Below are 23,123 nucleotides of genomic sequence, written 5' to 3'. Positions count from 1 at the left end.
TTACTCAGTTTTCAATTTGAGTGTGGTTATTTCCAAAGTTTTAATAATTTTCTCACTTACACTAAAAGATAGAGATCAGAACAGGGGTGGGCTTCAAAATTTTTAGCAAAGGGCTCTCTGCCTGGTTGCTGGGTAGGCATGGTCATGGTGGGCGTGGCCTAGTCGGCCTCATGTACCACGGGAGGCATTTTTGCCTTCCCCGGGCTCCGGAGGTTTTCCTTGAGCCTCTGGGAGGGTGAAAAGGGCCTCTTTGGGCTCTGGAGGCTCCCTGGAAGCATTTCCGGCCTTCCCTAACTTCCAGGAGGCCCGTTTTTCACCATCCCCAAGCCTCCACACATGTCTTGCACTTACCTGCATCCAAAACGGGCCATGTGGGGACTCCTGGGAGGGGTGGGTGGGGCCAGCCAGGAGTGGGATTTGGGGGTTCTCTGAACTGCACAGAATCTTAGCTAGGGGGTCTCCTGAACCCCTGCGAACCCCAGCAGCTCATCCCTGGTTTAGAAGCAAGATGCTTTCTAGGATGACTCTCTCATGTCATTTGAACAACAAAAAGAAAAGAAACATAATTGTTTTAATTATTGTTATTTTGTGGTTGCTCTGTGCTCTATATATGTATATATAAAATTCATAATTATATGCATACTTACCTGAAAATAATGCATATGGGTCCTAGGTATCCACAGAAGGTGTGTATGTGTATGTGTGAAAATCTGCAAGATGGTGGATGCGGCATTGTGATCCAAGAACCTGCTCCTTTTGTATGTGGATGGAGGTTGCAGCTTCTACTCTATTCAGTCTTGCAGAATTCGATCTTTCCGTTGGATACTCTTGTAATGGATAATATGTTTATTCACTGCTGAATAAGCACGGATAGGAATTATTACAATGTTTTACTTTTCACTTACCTTCTTTAATTCCCTAGTTGGCTGTTATCTTCCTTGTCAAGGCCATTTTCTTGGTCAATCCTTATACTGGAATTTTGAGATTTATGGTATCACAGGACTTGAAAAATGCTACAATATTAATCCAACAGCACTTTGCACTATTCTTCTTAGAATATGACTTTCCATTTTAATTCATGGCAGTTTAAGAGTTTCAGGAGTAAGGCTGTAATAAGCAATATCATGATTAAATGTTGACTAGTTATATTCAGTGCATTAAACCACTGCATTAATTCTTTAAGTACAAAAATAATGTGAGAATCTCTAGGCACGATAAACACCTACACCCTTATTTTTTTTAAGCTTGAAAGTTTAACAAGAAATGTGGTTCTCTCTTAAATATGAACAGTTTTTGAAGTGCTTAGAAAAAAGTCTATTATTTTATAGGTGGTTGTTTTAATGACATTTTTGAAACATCTTTATTCCTCATTCAGTGACTGAAGACTTGCAGGGGCACAACCTGTACAGAATTGGAATCCAAATGATTCAGGTCAGCGTTTTAAACAGGACCACATGAGCATCGAGGCATGGTTCCTCCAGTATCAGTACACTCATTTACAGAACTAGTTTCCCAGTTATGTCAAAAAGAAGGTGATCTGTTGAGATGGCTGACAGATTAGACAATAGGCCTCTTAAGAAAGAAAGTTGTTATGCAGGTGCTCTACCGGTTTGCCCTCCAGCAGTTGTACAAATCAGATAAATTATGCTTTGGCCTGATATAACCTGGACTTATCTTAAAATGAAAGCACAAGAGTACAGGTCAAACTAGTTGTTCACTATATCTGATCACAATAAAAACTGAAACAAGGATAAGGTGGATAACAATATTTCTTGCTACTATGGCTCATACTTTTCTAGTGTTTCAGTTGTTCACCTTCCCTCTCAGCCTTCATGCTGTTTGTCTTCCCCCTTCAGCAATATAGTTCTACTTGATTTCCTCTGGAGACATGCTCTTCCATGTATGGTGGGTTAAAAAATTTGGCAATTGCAGGTGTATAAACATGCATGTCAAAACAAATCCAGGAGTTCTATCAATGACAATATCTGATCATTCCTAAATAGATGCTGTCCTTTCCAGTCACATTTTGAAATAGCTTAAAATTAGGAGTAGCAGCTGCCAAGTAGGCTGATTTTTCTCATGTATGCACTTGCATTACAGATTTTGAGTTACAGATGTTAAATTCAAATTCATTTGTTAAACGGAATACATTTTCACACGTTCTGGAATTCTCTTACATAACTTTGTAAGCCTTTTGACCATAGTAAATTTTGTGTAACCCAATAAAAAGTTTAGAATTAATTTAGCAGCACATGAAATGAATCTTGCAAACTGGAGATTGGCAACCTTTTGCTGGCTAAGAATTGCACTTGAAGTGAGAGACTCCAAAGGAAATCGGGTCAGATAATGGACCCTCCCTCCCTGAAATAGATTTTTAATCTATTTTCCACCTCCAAATATCTAATTCTTATCAACTATTAGTAGTACTAACTAATATTGAGTATATTTTTTAAACATATCCACTTTAAATTGGCAAGAAACACTGCACTGTCTCTTTTCAGCAGCCATGGTCAATGAGCTATCCAAGAGCTATTACTGTAAAGAGTAAGATGATTTCATCCATCATCTGAATAACAACGATGAGACAGTCTATTCCAAGTCACTTTCTTATATTGATACTTGTCCATTCTATCAACTTTCTGCATTATTTTTACATGCAGTTTTTCCTAATACAGTATATGCTTCAATGTAATAAATAAACTTAAAGTTTCACTTCCAAAGAAACAATTCTCCAATTGTCATATCAATCTGCATAATAAAACACTCAATTTGTTCAGAACTGCCCTTCTTTACAAGTAAGAGATACTCACCTCTGTAATCTTAATTCTGCATTTTGAAGCTTAGACAAGAGGAAAAGTCTTGGAAGAAGACCTTCACTATTAAGACTGTTATTACAGGGAGATGTACATGAAAAATCCTCCTGCTCTTACTCCCTCCTCCGCTTACAGATATGACATTTTTTCATGCTTAATGTTAATGCTACTTATAGGAATAAAACCACTGTACAAAAATGAAACAAATATATAGACGTCCTGTTGAAAGAATTATAAATATCATCACACTGGATGCAAATGGAGGAAGACCTTTTGAAGGCAATCATTTTAAGACTATTATATTGGGAAGCCTTTTTAAAAATCTTCTCCATTGGTGAAGGGGTGATCTGGGAACCTCAATGAATAATCCATATTGGGAAGAGCAGTATCCAAATGGATGACACTCTGAACTGGGCTGGCCTCTAAGTACAAGATAATCCTGGCTTTAGGAATCCTGGCTTTCTAGCATGCTGAGCTGAAGCAGCCAAATCATACTTGTTAACAGCTACTGATACACTACTCTCCTTCTCCTTTCATTAACTTCTGGATGCTCTGCTTGTCACCACTCCCTAGAAAAACCAAGGGAAAGATGCTATGGTCCACCCTACAGGCAATTTTCTGTACCGGGTAAGATATTATTTCTAGACCGTACTTACAGTAACTGTGGGTGGTATTCCACATAGAGCAGACAGAATTTTCAAACATGATTGCGATAACACCCACCACTATAAGTCAAGAGTGGAAGAAAAATTAGTGTCAGCGGGAATGCAATGAACACAACTGAAGCTTTAAAAAAAATCTTATATTGTATTACTTTTTTTCTGGAAGTTTTATATGCAAACTAAGGAGATCATAAAACAGCTCAATTTTTTTTAAAAGCATGCTAAGTTAAAAGGTCAGAAACTGGTGAGGTTCTCAAAAAGTAAGGTACAGTATGTGGTGATCCAGTTCCTTTGAAGCTAATCCAGATTTTTGAAATGGATAAAAGACTTGGTTGATTAGATTACTTGAATTAGAAATTCTTCAGCTGACATGTACTCAAAAAGAACAGGTGTGTGTAGGAAGATGGATCTGCATAAGGTATCAACAGTATTATTTTGATATATTAGTGGTAGAAAATAAATTTTAATTGCAATGAATTTTAATACAAAGCACTGTGTCACCTTAGATTAGAATGCAACAGTTTTGTATTTATATTCAAAATATTAAATAATAATTGTTGCCTCGACTCTACCCCTAATTAAAGAATTACAGGATCATAAAAGGGAGATATTCAAAATCTGAAAGAACTAACAGTATACATTTTTATGAGACAACCTCTAAAAATTCTCAATAATTTATTTATTTATTCATTCATTCTTTTTTTATATATATATTTTCCTCAGTCCAGAACAACTTGGACACCTACAGGGTTAATAAAAGTGGAAATTGGAGACTGAATATTTTTTTTCTCATTGAAATCACTTTCTTTTTTAAGGAATGCGATACGGACCAATGATGGATCCAACCACATATTTCCAAGCAGCCTTCATTATCCAGGAAAGGATCTAATAAGTACATTGCTGCGTTAACAGTCCTAGGGATCTGGATGACTTGCACAAAATCAACCTCTTCTCAGCTAACCAAGCAAGGCCTCATTTTCATCATTTTATTTACCAAATGCCTACAATATTTTTAACAATGGTTAGATAGCTGGTGCTGGGCAAAATTAAAAATAAGTGAGATTTTGTTTCAGTATCTTCAATTAAAATCTTTCCAGATAGTCTGAAATTGTTCTTCTGTGGAATACTGGGATATGGCATAGGTAATTAGACCTTCCAGTTCTTGAATTCCATGTATTTGTCTTTTAGTCTAGACTTGATACTCACCTGAGAATGATTTTGTATTTCAATTGTGTTTTATACATGTCATAGGTTTTTAAGTTTTGTAGGAATATTACAGAAATTATGTATAACATTGATGACTGTCCTTACGTGGATAAACCTTCACTGTTTTGATTGGCATTTCAAAATACGCATAGATGTAGAATTATATTTTTGAAGATATTTCCTTTTAATTCATATTAAAATATTATTGGATATTTTACCGAACTGAATATTACCCAAAGGGAAGAATTTATACCAAAGACTAGCATTAAGAATATAATTGATGAATTATAGGACAACAATAAATCAAGATTGGCAACCTGTATTGTTAGGGTTGTATGAGAGCTAATTTCAAAAGTCTCCTATAAGCCATTAATTCAGAAATCTGGCAGATGTAATTTGACTTAGCCTGCTGGGCAATCTTTGGGGAATAGGGAAAGGACAAGGCAGAGGAGACTAAAAAAACAAGCTAGAGAAAGTATACAGACAATGACTTCTGAGCTCTTTGCCTGCAGTGGTCATAAAAGAGGTGTATTTCCTTCTGAAATGTGTTCCATTCCACTGTGTATATGTGTATGTGCATGTGTGCATGCATATTTCTGTTCTTCCTTGTGTGGCATCTTCATGTGTTTATGTGTGTGCTATATATTTTGTCTCTCTGCTGTGACTGAAATAGGAAGATACCACAAATTAGGCGTAACTTGCCATTTTAATTACACATCATAATTTTGTATGTATGCTTTTAATGAAATCCTTTTAAGTTACTATTCTAAGAGATCTATCATCTAGGCTTTTCAAAAATGGTGTTAGATACACCAGCATACTGCTTTTTTTGTCTCTCTAACAATATGTACTTTCCACCAGTCTTAAGTGTAAGAACTTAATTGTTGTCTATATTTGATGCCATTGTGTAGACAAAAATATGGTTTTAGGTTTAAAAAAAATTAATACAGGAAGGCCTAGGATGTAGGATTCTTTGAAATAATACAATGCAACAAAAGTTAAGAATTTATTATTTCTAACTCTAAAAGTAAAGCATGGGATTATTGTGTTTGACTTTTCAAATCCCCTGTAAGTGTTTGATTGGTCTGTTTTCCAAGTTTTTCTTCTGGTTAATCAGTCTACAAGAAGAGACATATACTTTTTTTTCTATACAATTTCAATCTCTATTTGTGATTGCAGTTTGGTATTTACAGGTAGAGAGGTTCTGAATTAAAATAATCTTGAACTATGAACTTGATTATATCTTCACTGTTCTTTCCCAAAAAAGTATTGAACAGACCAATTTACAAGTCAATTAAGGTGAATGCATATAGGCAAACCCAATTACACTGTACACTGTATTGTTCGCATATTTATAGATTTTAGTTTTACTGAGTGAAGAAAATGCTGAATCATAAAAATGGTTAGTACATTAACTATTGTACATATGCACTGATGATTTTTTTTTTTATTTTTATTTATTTTTTTTTATTTTTTTTATTTGGTTTGTCAATTGCTTACAAGATAATAGGTATAAGTAAAAACATAGTTATGAATACATCGATACATATAAGAAAAATAAAAGAAACAATAGGACAGGGACGGTAGGCACGTTGGTGCGCTTATGCACGCCCCCTACAGACCTCTTAGGAAAGGGGTGAGGTCCATAGTAGACAGTCTAAGGTTAAAGTTTTGGGGGTTTGGGGAAGAAACCACAGAGTCAGGTAGGATTCCAGACATTGACCACTCTCTCGCTGAAGTCGTATTTCCTGCAATCCAGTTTGGTGCGGTTAATCTTGAGTTTGTATCTATTGTTTGCTCTTATTTATTTATTTTATTTATTTATTTGATTTGTCAATTGTTTACAAAATAATAAGTACAAGTGTATACATAGTTGTGAATATATGAAATGGGTACATATAAGAAAAATAAAAGAATAAGAGAAACAATAGGACAGGGACGGTAGGCACGTTGGTGCGCTTATGCACGCCCCTACAGACCTCTTAGGAAAGGGTGAGGTCAATAGTAGACAGTCTAAGGTTAAAGTTTTTGGGGTTTGGGGAAGAGACTACAGAGTCGGGTAGAGTATTCAGACATTGACCACTCTATTGCTGAAGTCGTATTTCCTGCAATCAAGTTTGGTGCGGTTTACTTTGAGTTTGTATCTGTTGTGTGCTCTTGTGTTGTTATGGTTAAAGCTGAAGTATTCATTGACAGGTAGGACATTGCAATGTATGATTTTATATACCATGCTTAAGTCGGACCGAAGGCGGCGTAATTCGAGGTTTTCTAGTTTTAGAATTTCGAGTCTGGTGGCGTAAGGTATTCTATAACGGGTAGAAGAGTGGAGAACTCTTCTTGTGAAATACTTCTGGACTTTCTCAATTGTGTTAATATCACATACGTGATAAGGATTCCAGACTGATGAACTGTATTCGAGTATTGGTCTAGCAAATGTTTTGTATGCTCTGGTTAGTAGTGAGATATTACCAGAGAAAAGCAACGTAGGATTAGGTTAACAACTCTTAATGCCTTTTTGGCTATGTAGTTGCAGTGAGCTCTAGCACTTAGATCATTAGAGGTGAGTATTCCCAGGTCCTTTACAGAGCTTGGGTCATCAACAAGATCTTGACTATTCAGCTTGTATTTTATTTTCTGATTTTTTTACCAATATGTAAGACAGAGCATTTATTTGTTGAGATTTGGAGTTGCCATATGTTAGACCATTCAGATACATAGTCTAGATCTTTTTGAAGGGTAGTAGTATTGTCTGTGGTATTGAACAGCTTTACATCATCAGCGAAGAGAACGCAATTGCTCTTGATATGATCACAAAGGTCGTTTATGTAGATTATGAAGAGAGTTGGTCCTAGAACACTGCCTTGGGGAACACCACTATTGACAGGTACTGGATTTGATAGGGCGTTCCCAATTTTGACCATTTGTTGTCTGTTTGACAGGAATGCTTCTATCCAGTTATTCAGTTGTCCAGAGATACCATAAGATTTTATTTTTAGGAGTAGTTTGTCGTGTACCACTGAATCAAAGGCTTTGCAGAAGTCTATGTAGATTGCATCAATTGCTTTGCCCTGGTCGAGTTGATTAGTCCATATGTTTTTGCAGTGTAAGAGTTGCAGATTACAGGATAGTTTTTTCTGAAACCAAATTGTTTATTGGAGAGTAGGTTGTTTGTCTCTAAATGGAGGATGATGGATTGGTTAATAATTGATTCCATGACTTTACAGGTGACGCAGCATAAGGAGATTGGTCTGTAATTTTCAACTAGGCTTGGGTCTCCCTTTTTGAAGATGGGAATGACTGTGGCTTGTAACCATAGGTTGGGCAAGGAGCTGGTTCTGAAAGATCTTTCAAAGATTATGCTTAGAGGTTTGGCTATGGCAGCGGATAGTTTTCTTAAGAAGTAGGCACATATTCCATCCGGTCCAATAGATAGAGATGGTTTTAGGTTGCGTAGTGCTTTTTCAACGTTGTCTACTGTAAAATCGATATGTATTAGATCATTATTGTTGTCTGTGGTACGGCTAGGAAACATTGGGCATGATCCATTACTGTTTACAAACACTGAGCCGAAGAATGTGTTAAAGATGTTGGCTTTAATGGTGTCGTCGCTGCAGTCTTTACCATCAGGTCCTATCAAGGGAGGGATGGACCTTGAGTCTTTTAGTTTGTTGTTTACAAAATTGTAAAAAGCACGGGTGGAATTGGTGCTTAGAAGGTTTTCCTCTTGTTTAATGTGGTAATTGGTGCATTCGGTCTTTATCTGGTGGCATAAATTTTTATATCGGTTTTGAAATTAGCAACGTGACCAGATTTGTTTTTCCGCCAGAGTGATCTCTTTTTGGATTGAAGTTTCCTTATTGATATGGGTAATCTGCTTTTTTGTTTTGTTTTTGGAGTTGTTGTTGGAACATATAGTTTGATGACTCTTTTGACTTCAAGTAAAAATATGTTGTAATGATCTTCAACAGTGTTGCATCCAGTGAATAGAGATTGCCAATCGAGGATGAGAGATCGTTATCTATAAGATCATAATTGCCTTTTTGAAGTTACAACTAGGGATGACATCGTTGTGGTGATTTTGCGTGGGCGTATGTTGAGGCAAAAGTCAATCATATTGTGATCACTACTGGAAAAGGGTTCTTTGGTTTGTATTCGGTAAATTAAATTCAAACTATTGCAGAAGATGAGATCGAGGCAGTTGTTCAGTCTAGTGTTGTTGGTTACTAGTTGTTCAAGACCTAGATTTGTAATAGCATTGAAGAAGGTTGTGTGTATGATTTCAGTTGTACAATTATTTAGGGTCCAGTCAATATGAGGTAGATTGAAATCTCCAAGAAAGATAAAAGGGTATGGGCAGGATGTAGCCCATGTTAGTAGTGTATTTAGCTTGTTTATATGTTCGATGTCATAATCAGGTGCTCTGTAACATAGTATTCATTACCTAGTTTGGTAATGAAGCATCGGCAACAAAAACAGCCAAGCTCAGAGAGCACCAAGGTCTCCACAGTTATTGTACAGAAATTTCAGAACTTGGAATTTCTAATTGTACGAGACTGCAGGGGTCAGAATTACCCTGCCTCCAACCCCACAACAACAGTTAACGGGCATATATCCAAAGGCTAATAGAGATATGTCAGTGTTTTGTAAGTACTATGCAGTATGGCTGATCCATCCATTTCTTGCTTAGTAAATGAGACTAAGTAAGTAGAAAGCCAGCTTGGTTTTGTTCTGCTCTATCTTGACCCTAATTTGGTGCAGGACCTCTTTTGCAGTGAGAGAATGTCATGTTTAGACAAATCACTGAAGATGGCAAGAGTTTTGGAGGTATTCAACTTTCAAACCACCTTAAGTTTAGCTTAAGCTTAGTTTAGAAATAAACTTGATCCTGGCACCTCAATCCCTTTACACTGAAAGCAGCAAAATAAGTGATATTGGAAGAATTGAGCATGGGGTGCAAGAAGGCTCAAGAAATAAAATCTAGAAGGCCCTGGAGTAATGTGGGGATTAGAATGCAATTCTCTTCTGGATTTTAAACTTATCTCAATTTTATATGTAATTCTCAATTCAAAAAAATATAACTTATGCTTAGAATGCAAAATTTAAAGTTATGTCTAGAAATCAGGAAAAATAATAACAAAATGCATACTTTGCAATAAATGTTCAATTATTCAAAACCATGGCTTTTTATATAGATTAAAACATTTTCAGGTCAATGCAGACACAGACTGAACAAATGAAACATTAACAGAGATTGGAAATATATGGATTTCTGAAAACTATGTGGAAGCTAGCAATGTTGTACTATTTCACAGTATTTAAATCAGTCATATTCATTTAACTTCGGTTTGCTTATCCAAAATGGCATTCAAGGAATAAAAAAGAAATATAAAACAAGGACAAAATAATTAATTAGGCATACAAATATATTGATTAAAACACAGTTGAATATATTATCCCTAAAATGTGGACAATAGGTGGTAATTAAAACCAACTCTGATATTTAAGAGAAATATATTTATAGATCACAGCAAGATTCTGATTAATTTTAATGTACATACTTAAGATACTGTTCCTGGAAAAAGCATTGCTCCACTTATGCTTTCCCAGATAAGCGAAGAGTGTTTATAAGTAGATAAATAAAACAGTACAGATAAAAAAAATCTAAGGAATGGTGGTCTGAAAAATACAGAATTCCCAGATGTAATGCAATGGAGGGGAATGGACAGTGTTCCCACCATATATCGAGATGATATAGTATGTGTGTGACTTAGAAAAAATGCAGAACTGGAAATTTTTTATAACTATAATGTGGTATGCTTTCTTAGTACTTGTGTGAAATACCCAGTATTTTTAGCTTTACATCTCTATGATTTTTGGTTTTGATAGAAAGGTGAAAGGAATTTTAGCTTCTTTATATTTGTACAGTTTTTGGTAGGTTTGTCTTTTAAAGTGAGTATGTTAAAATGGATGCCCACCTGTATTTTCCTTTAATCTGATAAGACTGCTTTATTGCATATATTATATTCTGAATGAAAGACAACTTATGTTTTTGTGAAATAAATGCTGTTTTCTACTGAATATATGTAACTAATCAGAAGGAATCATAACACATTGCTTTTATGAAAGCATGTATCAATACATAATATATAAATTATAGGTCTCTGTAATGAAAATGATAAAACATTTTCCATTATTTTACAAATGCACCTCAGATTTGCATATGGCTATGCTTCAATAAACATGCTTTCAGTTCTTGTGTTATTGGGATGATTGTACATGACTTTTACAAATAATGCAAACAATATAGTATGTTCTAAAAATAAATATTTTTAAATATACAAAGTACACTTTTGCTTTCATGTCTCTGTAGCAAGATTACTCATTGTTCAACATTCATTTGTCATAACATAGCTTTCTATAATCAGCTGCAAGATATTATTCAGAATAATATGATCTCTGAAAATAGGCAATAATTTCAAGAGAGTTCAATGAGAACAGCTGAAGACAGCTTGTTATGTGAAAACAGGAAAAGTAATGACATCTGAAGACTACTTCTTCAAACAAAGTTACTCACAGGGTCCAACAACATGAATGATGAATAGAGTTGGGGTGTGAAGCTCATATATCAGTTCTTTTGTGTAAATAGTAACAGCTGCAGCCAAATGTTCTTTGTGTCCTTGAAGATAGCTCAAGGTTAAGATCTCCAAAAATTATCACTTCAGCTATGACAGGATTGTGGTATTCTTTGCTCTATGACTAGCACATAGAATAACCTGTTGGTACTGACAAAGTAGGTTTTAAGGTCCATGAAAATAATTGATATTAATAAAACTAATTCTTTTGCATAAAATATAATCCCATAATAGCTTTAACTTATCTTCTTCCATCTGGTGTCTTCTAAAAGTATTAATTTCCTGGCCAATATTAATAATATCTGCTTCTCATGAGAATACTTCACATTCTTTATGGATTCACAGGTACTGGACAATATATTTAATTTACTTATTATTTCAGGCATCCACATTCCAGGTATAATCACATTAGTATGTCCAAAACTCCAAAGTAATTAAAAATACAATAAAACTTGAATTTATGCATAATGGTCTTTGGCCAAGTCATCTTCCTCCACATTTCTTTGATAACTGGACAGTGAACCCAGGCAACATTAAATCATCTCTTCCTCAGCTCTAGATTACTATAATATTCTCCATATAGGCCTGGCCTAAATGATGATCCAGAAAATACAAATGTACAATATGTGGTGACTAGAATACTAACAATGGTTGGTTATTATTGCATGGGTCACCAAAGTTATCATATTATTCCATTTGAATAGCTTTAGTTCTATGTGGCTTCAGAATCCTTCCCCTTCAAATGGTTCTGTCCCATGTATGCATCCTTGCATTACATCAAGGAGACATGGATATGAAGACAGGTTTTTTTTTGTAATGACCACATGTTTTGGAATACCTAGTCTCAGAAGCATTCTCCTTATTAATTTTTTTTAACAAGGCATAAAGCCTGTTATTTAATTGGTCATTTTGTGAATTATTTTTGTGACTTTCTGAAAAAAATATAGAAATTAAGCAGCAATATCTTTTCAGAATATGATTACTTTTTTTTCAGTTCTGTTTGCTTTTTGCTTTAACTTTTGCACATTTACAGTCTTATGACCTAGGTATAAATGCCTGTAAATAAATACCTGATTGCTAATTACATTTGCTATTAATGCAGCTAAATTAAAAAGTTAAATCTAGCTTTGGAGGAGACTTATTTAACATTTTTCAGGGCTCCATTAAACAGGCCACATTATTACCCATTTGAGTGTAATTTCAAAAGGTACATTCATCAATTCCAAATATATAGAATGTTCAGATTTTATTCACTAAAATGCATCTCATGTTTTATAAAGTTATAATGTGATACTAATTATGGCTCTATAATCTTAAATAAAATTGATACAATACTTTTTAGTAACTATAATGATCCTTACTGTGTAAGAAGTGCAATTTATGTAAAATTAGCAAGACTTTTTGGAGATTTAAGAAATTCTGATTTATCTATTGCATCTCTATTATAGTTTCTTCAAAAGAATTCTGGGAAATGTTGTCTGATGTGAATACATCCATTTTTGGTTGTTTCATATTGCTACAGTTCCCAAGATGCCTTCTGGATTGTCTAGTTGGCAATTGAACTAGTTGAATATGGAAATGAAGATTAACAACAACAACAACAACAACAACAACAACAACAATATCACCAGAGAATATGAAATAGATGACAAAGAATTGGAAAAGATCAAAGTATCAAGATCTGAAAATCTTGATTGAAAATGTAAATATTATGGCAAAAACTGGCAGTGGTGGTCCTACTGGTTATCATCACACTGGGTACTTTATAAAAAAAATCTTAAACATTTAGAAGGTGGCACCAAGAAAATCTGCAAATTAACAAAATTTCCATCAATCAATGCAAAATATCACACTGCTTGTGTCCACACATATACTACACCAATATCTTACATCCTAGGTTCTTGGGAAGAACTCAGTACATATGAAGGCCAACATTAACTAAAGAACTGACAGCTGTAATTCACATTGTTTTAAACAAATCACAATAATAAAACATTAAACTTGTATAGAAAATGCATACTTACCTTTGAGCAGATGGTTGATCACGTATGACTTGTATGCAAAAAGCTCTCATTGCGTTCACTGGAGATGTGATTTTGTTGGTTGTATATGTTTTAAGTATAATGGAATTTTTGGCAAATGAAAATTAGGAAATTCAGAAAAGGTTATGCAAATAAACTGTCAGATTAAGCTCAAACTATATTTGTCTAAACATGCCAAGTTATATTTAAGCTTGGGCATATTCAAGATCTTTATCTGACTGAATCCATTTTGGAAGATGATAGGATCTTGGCAGAGAAACATTTATTAGCATGAAATGCTTCCAGGGTTTGGTTGTACTGATTATTCTATTTTGGTGCTTTGCAAATTGATGTATCTTCCCATAACCATAAGATCAAAAAGGAATTATATGACATAACATTGCCCACAGCGCTGACATGACAGAGGTGTGCCTCATAGGAACACAGTAAAACATTTGAATTCCTGCAGTAAGTATAGAGTATAGATGTACCTTTCAAAATGGTTTATGAATAGCAGCAAATTCAGAAGGAAGTAGTAATCTTATGAATGGGTTGAGCACACATGAAGACTATTGTTTTATCAATTATACTGGTTCCAAGGTTTGATAGGTCAAATCAGATCAACTCTGCTGGTTTTGATTATTAAAGTACTATGTGAGTTTGATTAAGATTAACCAAACTTTCTTCAATATTTAATTAGTTGGACTCTGAAATCTCAACCATTCTAATCCACATGAGAAAAAAAGGGTTTCTCAATGCTGGTGTCAGTTTGGCTATAGAATATGTTCCTAGAAACTAGTACTAGGCTAGTACTATCAGACAAAAAGAACAAAAACACATTATTTTCTCAGGCATCTAATTGCTTTTATTACAATGGGATAATAAAAATTGCATTACCATAAGAACAATCAAACCACATTATTCCAGTATAACCAAAGACAGGAGCAAATATAACATGCAAAGAGATCAAATCAACCAATTAAAATCCTTGGCCAAGAAAAAGGTCTTCAGCAGGTGTCAAAACGTATCATTGGCAGCAGCATTACCACAAAGGGAAGATTATATTATAATTTTGGTGCTTCAGGCTGTCTTCACTACTATATGGTGTATTTTACTTCTTGGAGAAGGGTTCCATTTGATGATGAACAGTCTGACTGACATAGAAAGGCAGTTTTTAAAAAACAAACAAACACTGGAACCTAAATGACCTATTATTTCTAGAACTAGCACTGTTCTCTCATAATTGCTGTAATATGATTTTGCTTTTTTGTAGTGGTTCCAATTCCAACCAGCAGCTTCCACACTAGATGGCTTGCCTTCAAGAGAAACTGAATAATGTACCTTATGGTAATCCAATTATCATGCCAGTAGAGCATACATTTCTGTGTCCTACCTATGTCTGCTGAACAGCAAGGATAGCTGGTGAGATGAAGTTGATAAAAGAAACTTATGAGCTAGAATGCATGCTTGGAAAAGAGCATGCAAAAAAGCATTATCCTGATCTCCAGTTCTGAAATATTGGCAGGTATGTGTGACTTTCAGTGTGATGATGAATTCAGGTATTAAACAGCTTGTTCAATTTCCCTGAAATAAATAAGTAGAACTTTAAGAGGAAACTGTTGCAATAGTACTTCAATGCTAAAAATAACATTCATGTTAACATAAAAAAAATTAAAAGTTAGTGTTTGAAAGCATTCTGGAGAGGAAAGTTTATGTCCATATTAAAATGGAGGCCTCATAAGATGGAGGCCCACATATAGTTTCATAATTGCAGATTTTTTACTAAAAGTAAAAGATAGAGCCCTAGGTAAGACACTAATGGAATAATTTTCTATCTGTGAATTGGAAAATTCCACTGACAACTTTTTTTTATACACATTTGCCAAGACGAACAGAACAGTACATGCTAACCTAATCTGCCCTAGGTTAGAAAAGTTTTATCTAAGCATTGCTATTTCCCCCTGTGCATGGGTCATGAAATGTATTCTGGGCCAGTTCACCAGACTGAAATGTTCCTGATAGTATTTGTGTGGTATTTGTAATCACATGTTTAAGTCTTACTTTTGCACATCAAGCTATATTTAAGTCTTGAAGATAGGTTGGTTTGTAAACGTTTTATTATTATATTTAGAAGACTTTTTATAATTTGTCAGTTTTTCATATTCTCAATTAGACTCATTTATTTGTTTGTTTGTTTGTTTTCCATTTCAACATAACCAGAGAATTTCAGCTGCTTATATTGATTTAGTTCAGCTCAATTTAGCTTGTACTTTAAAATAAAAGAACTGAATATGAATCTCAGAAAAAGGCAACAGCAAGTTATCTTTTGTTGTTTACCTTTCATATTGTTGCCTCCATGGTCATGTCTGTGTAGGTACCATGAGTCAAGGTTGTTGAAATGTTTATCATGTTGGAGGTATTTTGCAAGGGCAAATAGATTCTGAAAGGCTATTGTTATGGGATTACAGTTATGAGTATAGAATGACTGATTACTAAGCATTTTCAGGGTTTGCTTAACAATTATGATGCTTGCTTATTGATTATTGCAAAAATTTGTTGCAAAATTGAGTGACCCGCTTAACGATCAGCATGAATTATGACCATAATTCCAGGGTTAATTATGGTCATAAGTCAAGGACTACCTGTATTTACAGTAATCTGTCTGCTAGCATTAGAGAAGACAAAAGAATTAGAGAAGACAAATTAAATTTTTCATGTATGAGGAAAAATTGTTTACTTGTACAAAATGGGTTACCTGCAACTTGATCAAGTGAGAAATGTAATTGGATGGGAGATAATATGGTTCATGAAAATGTTCCAATTTTATTCCCTCATAACTCCAGCTAGAAATAAAGTAGAATTCTGGCCTGGAACCTAGAAGGACAGTCAGTCATCAATGATGCTACCTGCTTAAAAATCTATTTTTGCAATTTTCTTTAAACTGTAGCAAATTTTATTTTATAGAATTACATTGTAATATATGCAAAAACTAACTGAATATGAAATAAGAAATGTCTGGATTAAACAAGCAGCTAGAAGATAGATGCAAATTAAGTAAGATATTAATTTAATAGGCTGTTCAGGAGAAAGGTATGTCTACTAAACCCAAAGATTTCTCCTTTTTTTTTTTTTGCAAAAGTTGAAGTCAGGCTTTTACAAGAGTGGGTCAGTAAGGAACAGTTTGAAAACTTTCCTGTAAGGATATCGTTCTCTATATCAGCCATACAAGGACTGTTATTTATTTAGCATATGATGATGGTAAATTAGTCAGGAAACTACTATGTTAAGACAGGATAGTTGTTTCGGTATCTAAGACTGCTAGTCTGTCGGTTCTGTCCAGCTCTGTAGAACCGGTAGCTCTGAAGAACAGCAGACATAGAACCGGTTCTATGTCTGCTGATGTTTTGGCCCACCTGCCCACCTGGGCTGTTACCTGACCTTTATTTCCTGCTTTTTCAACCTCAGCTGCTGTACAAGGCACAGCTGAAGTTGAAAAAGCAGAAAAAAAGTGCTTTTTCAAACACTGCTTCTCTGCACTCAGTCCTGCTCAGCTGTCCAGGCAGCAAGTTGATGATGATTTACAGGCATAAATCAGCGTGCAGGGAAGCACATCATAAATCACCAAACCTCGTAAATCACCGAACCGGTAGTTAATCCTGTTGGATCCCACCCCTGTTGAAGGCTATTCAGAAGTGTACCACAAGGGGAAAACTAGCTCTACACTCAGAATCAGAAAGGAAGCATGATTTAAGCTGGAGTTGTAAAGAAGGAAAGGAATTGTTGCTACAATTTTAAGTTATTTTCTACCAACCCTTTCACCTACACCAGTGATGGTGAACGTTTTGGACACCGAGTGCCCAAAGTGCAAGGTGTGCCCCCGCTGCATGTGCCCCCAACCCCACACATGACCCCTGCCACCACATGTGTGCACACCCCTGTGCATGTGCATGCACCCCGTGCATGCACCCCTGCCCCCTGTGCATGCCCCCTGCTCCTCCCCCATGCATGGCAGAGACCTGCAGACCACCTGGCTGGCAGGAAGCACATGCATATGCGTGGTGGAGCTGGGCTGGGGCAATGGCACAGGTGCCTACAGTGAGGGCTCTGCATGCCACCTGTGGCATGTGTGCCATAGGTTCGCCACCACTGACCTACACAATCAAGCCATCCTTCTTTTACCTTACTTTGCTGCCTCCCTCATTCTAGTGTGCCTCCTGACAGAAAGCCTTCTCCCTCTTTTGATTTAGCTATCGTTATGACTACCTGAAGTTGCTGCTCATTTGCTTGGCCATTGTTACTCCTTCCTTCCTTCCTTCCTTCCTTCCTTCCTTCCTTCCTTCCTTCCTTCCTCCCCATCTGGAAGTTAATTATGAAGTATGCACAGCAGTATTTATTTTCTAAGGGAAGCAGTGACTGTTATCTAAAGTGCTTTCCCAATAATCAACAAATTCACTTAAGGGGAGGATTGTCTGGTCAAAAAATATTATCTTTTGCATTGGAAGGGTCCTAAATCTAGAGAACCTTTTGTGGAGAGAACCAACTAAGAAAAAATTTCCTAATAGAACAATTAATCAGTGAAACACACATCAGAAATTGTGGGTGCTCCATCACTGGGGGTTTTTAAGAAGAGATTTGTCCAACTCTGTTCTGTTATTCTGAAGATTGCCCCCTCTTCAAATAGTAGATGGTTGACTTGGCTGTTTTACAGATGGTAATTACCTTCCCAATGCTGACTTTTGTTCATCTTCTACTGTCTTTCTGTCAGGCTTAACATCTGATCAGTTAACTAGCTCTTTAACTTTGCAGCTCCAACAGTATGAGAGCCATCAGGAAAGTTCTGATTCATTTCACTTTACTTGCGTGAGGATTACACCTCAAAATGTTAGAAACTGCCAAGTTTTATAAAGTGTATAAGTAAATTATGAAACATGTTTGGCTTTGCTTCAGCTTTGGTTCAGATAAAAGTCATTCAAAATTTCCCAACTGTGAAAAAATGGTCTATCAACAATAATTGTACATTTAAAATAATATATGCAGAAATGTGAATACTCTTTTAGAGAAACTTTGCTGAATATAGCTGTAGAACAATGAAAATATTTTTTATTTAAGTTGCAGGTAAGCTACATGAATCTCTACATTATTTTTGTTGTTGTTGCTTTTTAATTTGAGCTGTGCTGTTCTTAGACTGTCCTAACAGGTCAAATCTGGGAAACAATGTGGATCCAACTCAGAGGTGGTATTCAGCAGGTTCTGGCCAGTTCTGGAGAACTGGTAGCGGAAATTTTGAGTAGTTTGGAGAATCAGCAAATGCCACCTCTGACTGGAGATTTTACAGTATCCTTCTGCCATGCCCACTAAACCACGCCCACAGAACTGATAGTAAAAAAATTTGAATCCCACAACTAATAGGAGAACTTCACATGGCATCATTTCAACCTTCGAAATTCCTCCAGAACATTTTGAAATAGCCCCACCAATTGTTTTCACTCCTGCTGATCTCAGAAAGTTAAGACCATACTAAAAACTCACTCAAAGTCAGGTCCCTTCCTTCACCCTAACCCAAATGTTCTTTCTGATATAAATAATTAAATTTAACCTTATTTTATTTCATAAAAAATGAAATAAAATAAATTTCAGCTTCTACCACACTCCACACTTTCACTATATGTTGCATGTGTTAGCACTTTGCAAAAACATTTGCAGCGATAGCAGCTTGGTAACCAGGTGAATCTGCCCAACTATTATCATTCTGACACTACAGGTTCCACTTAAATTTTTGAAGATGGTATGATATTTTGTCATAAATTTTGTTCCTAAATGCTTTTTCTTTTGAAATTACCATTGTTCAAGTTGCAACAGTGGATAAAAGACGAGATTGTCTAACTTGCATTTAAGAACATCTCCGTAGTGCAATTATTTCTATTTCATTGGAGTAACTAAAACCCCTCACCTCCTCATACTACTATAAAAAAAGGAAAAGGAAATTTAAAAGTTCTAGTAGCCTGATACTTTGGGCTCCCTGTTAAAAAAAAGAGAAGAACTTCATAGATTTAACTGTTAAAAAAAAGAGAAGAACTTCATAGATTTAACTTTGTTAAATCTTTCCAACATTGCTATTAGGGTGGCTGAAACTCAGGAATGGAAAGGTTGCTGATCTGAAGGAAAGATTTCTCTGCCAGAGAGAATAGGAGTTCTGCTACATAAATGAAATGTCTGAGTCCATTATAGGAGTAGCCTTGGTCTTCGTATATATAACTCTTGGTTTTGATTTCCTGATGGCAGTTCTTATTGGGTCATAAGCAGCAGAAAATCCAATGGCATTATAAAGCTGCAAAGTAGATCCAAATTTATACAAACAAATCACTGGTAGATCATATTGTAAAGGTTGAAAGAGAGAAAGTCTAAAGACAAAACAAACCACATTTTTAGAACAGGGTTCTATGAAGTTATGAAATCTGTTCTTCATCTCTGCCTAAACAACTGTGAATGTGATTGGAAAATTGTCATGCATGGCAACTATTGAGAGATTACACATTTTGTTTCCACATATAAGATCGGGCCAATCTCAACACAATAGATTCTACCAGAACAGAGTTTGATAGCAGTTAATGGACTTCTATAATTGAAGTGCTTTCACTGGTTGTACATTTTCATGACATTGTACTGTAAATGCTAGCAAGCCACAAAAGTGATTCTAACAAAAATCCTTTTGCTGGATGTTAAATGCTGTAAGTATCATAGAAGTGATTAGGAGTCTAGTCAATCAGGAAGAAATATAACTGAAATATTCCAGGATTGATTTTGAAGGACATACTGCCTGATAAGATATTTGGCTATGACTAGATGTGCTTTGCAATGCACAAGAGTATGTATGAAGTTTTTCTGTGAATCAAAAAGGCAGCCAATTTTCTCCACCTTTTAAATGATGAAGAAAATGTGAACCAAGTTCTAAACAGGAAGTTAAGATGTAAATACACAAATGGGTTGCTAAATAATATTTCTAAATTTGGAATATTTTATCTCTATTTGAAGAAATTTGGATCTATCATTTTTGGAAAACTGAAAAAGAGACAGGTGTTCTTGGAAACACCAAATGCCGCGGCAGCACAGGGAGAAGGGAAAGCAATGGTGGCAGAAGGTCTCCCAATACGAAGTGCCCCACCAACACTGAGGTCAACATCCAAGCCATCGCCACCTGCCCACCCGAGGATGCAAGGGGGGGGGGGAATTAAGTCACCTCCGAAAAGACGGCCTAGCCATTTTTTCGGGGCTCAAAAAAAATAAAATAAGACCCGGCCTTATTATATGAGAAACATGGTAGATAATGTGATTCTATACAGGTAAGGTTTCAAACCAAAATTAAATTATTTCATTTTTATACATAGTCTTCTTTTTTGTTATTTTCTTTCTTTTTTTCTGTATCTTTTTGCATTATGTATTGTTTTTCTTTTCTTTTTTTCTGGTTATCAAGCTGTGGAGGTCAGCAGCTGTGGAAGTGGTCAATAGTATTAAGTATCTGGGGGTGCGGATAACTAACAATATGACCTGGTCCCTTCATATGTTATCTTTCGTGAAGCGTGCAAACCAGTTTGAATTTCCTGTTTCAGATGAAGAGAGCACATCTTTCTCCTTCTGTCCTGGCCACTTTTTACAGAGGCATAACTGAGAGAGTTTGAATAAACTGCATCACTGTTTGGTTTGGTGGCAGCAGTGCCTCAGATAGAAAGTCCATACAGAGAGTGGTAAGAACAGCCAAGATTACAGGAAGCTCACTTCCCATCATTCAGGAAACTGCTTATAAGTGCTATGTGCTTAGAACTTGAAACATTGTCAGAGACCCCACACACCTACTTTATGGTCTGTTTCTGTTGCCCTTCTGGGAGGAGGTTTCAAAGTATCTATAGCAGGATTACTATATACTGTAATAGCTTTGTTCCTTTGTTCCTTGTGCCATCTGTTTTGTAAACTTACAGGATTTTTTTTTCATCATGTATATGTATACATTTGAACTAGACTGTGATGTTTCTCTGTGTCATATATGTGTGTGTATGTGAGTATATGCATAACGGTTATCTTCTGAGAGCTAAATGCAACTACATTTCATTTTAATGTATGCTGATTAGCGTACATTTAAAGTGACAATGAAAATTCTATTCTATTCTATTCTATTCTATTCTATTCTATTCTATTCTATTCTATTCTATTCTATTCATTCAAAGCTATATACGAAAATGCTTCTATTAGCAAAAGTCCTGTTTGTCAGAGCTGTATCTCCAATGTATTTAAGTACTTATAAGTTCATAAAAGTTATAATGATGTATCCTGTATTTAGCTGTATGGAATATGTGAAGAAGTGATTTCTTATACTTTGTAAAGAAAGTTATGTATAAATTATAGTAGGACATATATAAGATGGAACATCTTTAAAACACTTTATGAGTAGCTGAAAAAAAAAGATGACCATAACCACAAATGACTAATGATGATTTTAAACTCCATCTCAGAATTTTTCCTTGTGAAATTCCAGATGCTGACATCCATATTTTATGGGAACAAAACAATACTATTGTAACTGCTGATGAATTTCCCAGATGAAGCATATTTTTCAAAAAAATACAATAAAATATAATATGCTTCATCTTTGCTCAGGGTGAAATTAAAAAAAGAACGATTTATAAGTGCATATTTCCTTTGAATCAGATTTTGCTGTGTCAGATAATTAGACTATTTCCTCCATGAAAAAAGAATATTGGTAACAATAATAGCAACAATTGGGATAGTTAATTCTCGAATATACAGGTGGTTCTTGACTTATGAGTACAATTAAGCCCAACATTTCTGTTGCAGTCCTTAAGCAAATCTGGCTTTTCCCATTGACTTAGCTTGTCAGAAACCAGTTGGGAAGGCTACACATGATAGTAATCACATGACCCTGGGGCAGTACAATTGTCATAAATACATGCCAGTTGCCAAGTGCCTGAATTTTGATCACATATAACCATGGGATGCTAAAACGGTTGTAAGTATAAGAACTAGTTATAAATAGCTTTTTCAGTGCCATTGTAACTTTAAACAGCCACTAAAGTAATGGTTATAAGTTGATAACTACTTGCACAGATACATAATTCTTAAGAAGTTATTTAATATTGACAGAGAAAATCCAACTCTTGTTAATAAGCTAATATTTTGGTCAGTTTGAGGCAGCAATGGCAGCACAGCTGTGGTGGTGCAATGATTAGAATGCAGTATTGCAGGCTAACTCACTGCTCACGGTCAGGAATTCGATTCTGACCAAGGTTAAGGTTGACTCAGCCTTACATCCTTCTGAGGTCGGTAAAATGAAGACCCAGATTGTTGAGGGCAATACGTTGACTCTGTAAACTGCTTAGAGAGGGCTGTAAAGCACTGTGAAGTAGTATATAAGCACTTAGTTACTGCTAATATTAACAGGGCCTTGAAATTTTGGACTATCTTTGACTAGCCACTTAACGCAGCTATTAAATGTTTTGTTTCCTTATCATGAAGGCATTTCTTCCCCACTATTTTGCATACCAAAGTTTATTTTTCTACCCTGTCTGTCAGAGGTTAAAAGGGATAAAAGAAAGCTGAAAATAATAGGGTATGAAAGTATTAAACTTCTCAAACCATTTGTAATACAAAAGATGCCTTGTGCATAATCAGATCTTGCTTCAGTTAGCTCAGTAATGTTTACCCAGAGTGAGATATCTTTTAGCCAGCTGGTCAAATGTAGCCCTAAGCCCATTTTTAATGAATCTTGAAGTCACCAGA

At 35.4% G+C, this 23,123-nt stretch overlaps 1 protein-coding gene across 4 annotated transcripts in view; it reads right to left on the bottom strand.

The window, feature by feature from the left end:
* The window catches only part of FAM241A (family with sequence similarity 241 member A), a 57,703-nt gene extending 44,272 nt beyond the window's left edge, over positions 1-13,431 (bottom strand). For 3 of the 4 annotated variants that reach the window (XR_015749198.1, XM_087962962.1, XM_087962964.1), the window contains exons 1-3: positions 13,338-13,431; positions 3,470-3,538; positions 352-856 (exon numbers count right to left, since the gene is read on the bottom strand). Coding sequence is in view for 3 of the 4 variants with exons in the window: in XM_087962962.1 (XP_087819088.1) it covers positions 352-357 (6 nt within the window). In the remaining variant the exon portion in view is untranslated. The remainder of the gene's footprint in view (positions 1-351; positions 857-3,469; positions 3,539-13,337) is intronic. The other variant, XM_087962963.1, reaches the window with a different exon arrangement.
* Between the last annotated feature and the right edge of the window lie 9,692 nt (positions 13,432-23,123).

This window comes from Notechis scutatus, chromosome 4 (genome assembly GCF_049901735.1).
Source record: "Notechis scutatus isolate UNSWTSFEM ecotype Mainland chromosome 4, rNotScu1.2, whole genome shotgun sequence".
Classification (NCBI taxonomy): Eukaryota; Metazoa; Chordata; class Lepidosauria; order Squamata; family Elapidae; genus Notechis; species Notechis scutatus.
This window is presented reverse-complemented; position numbering and strand designations above follow the sequence as displayed.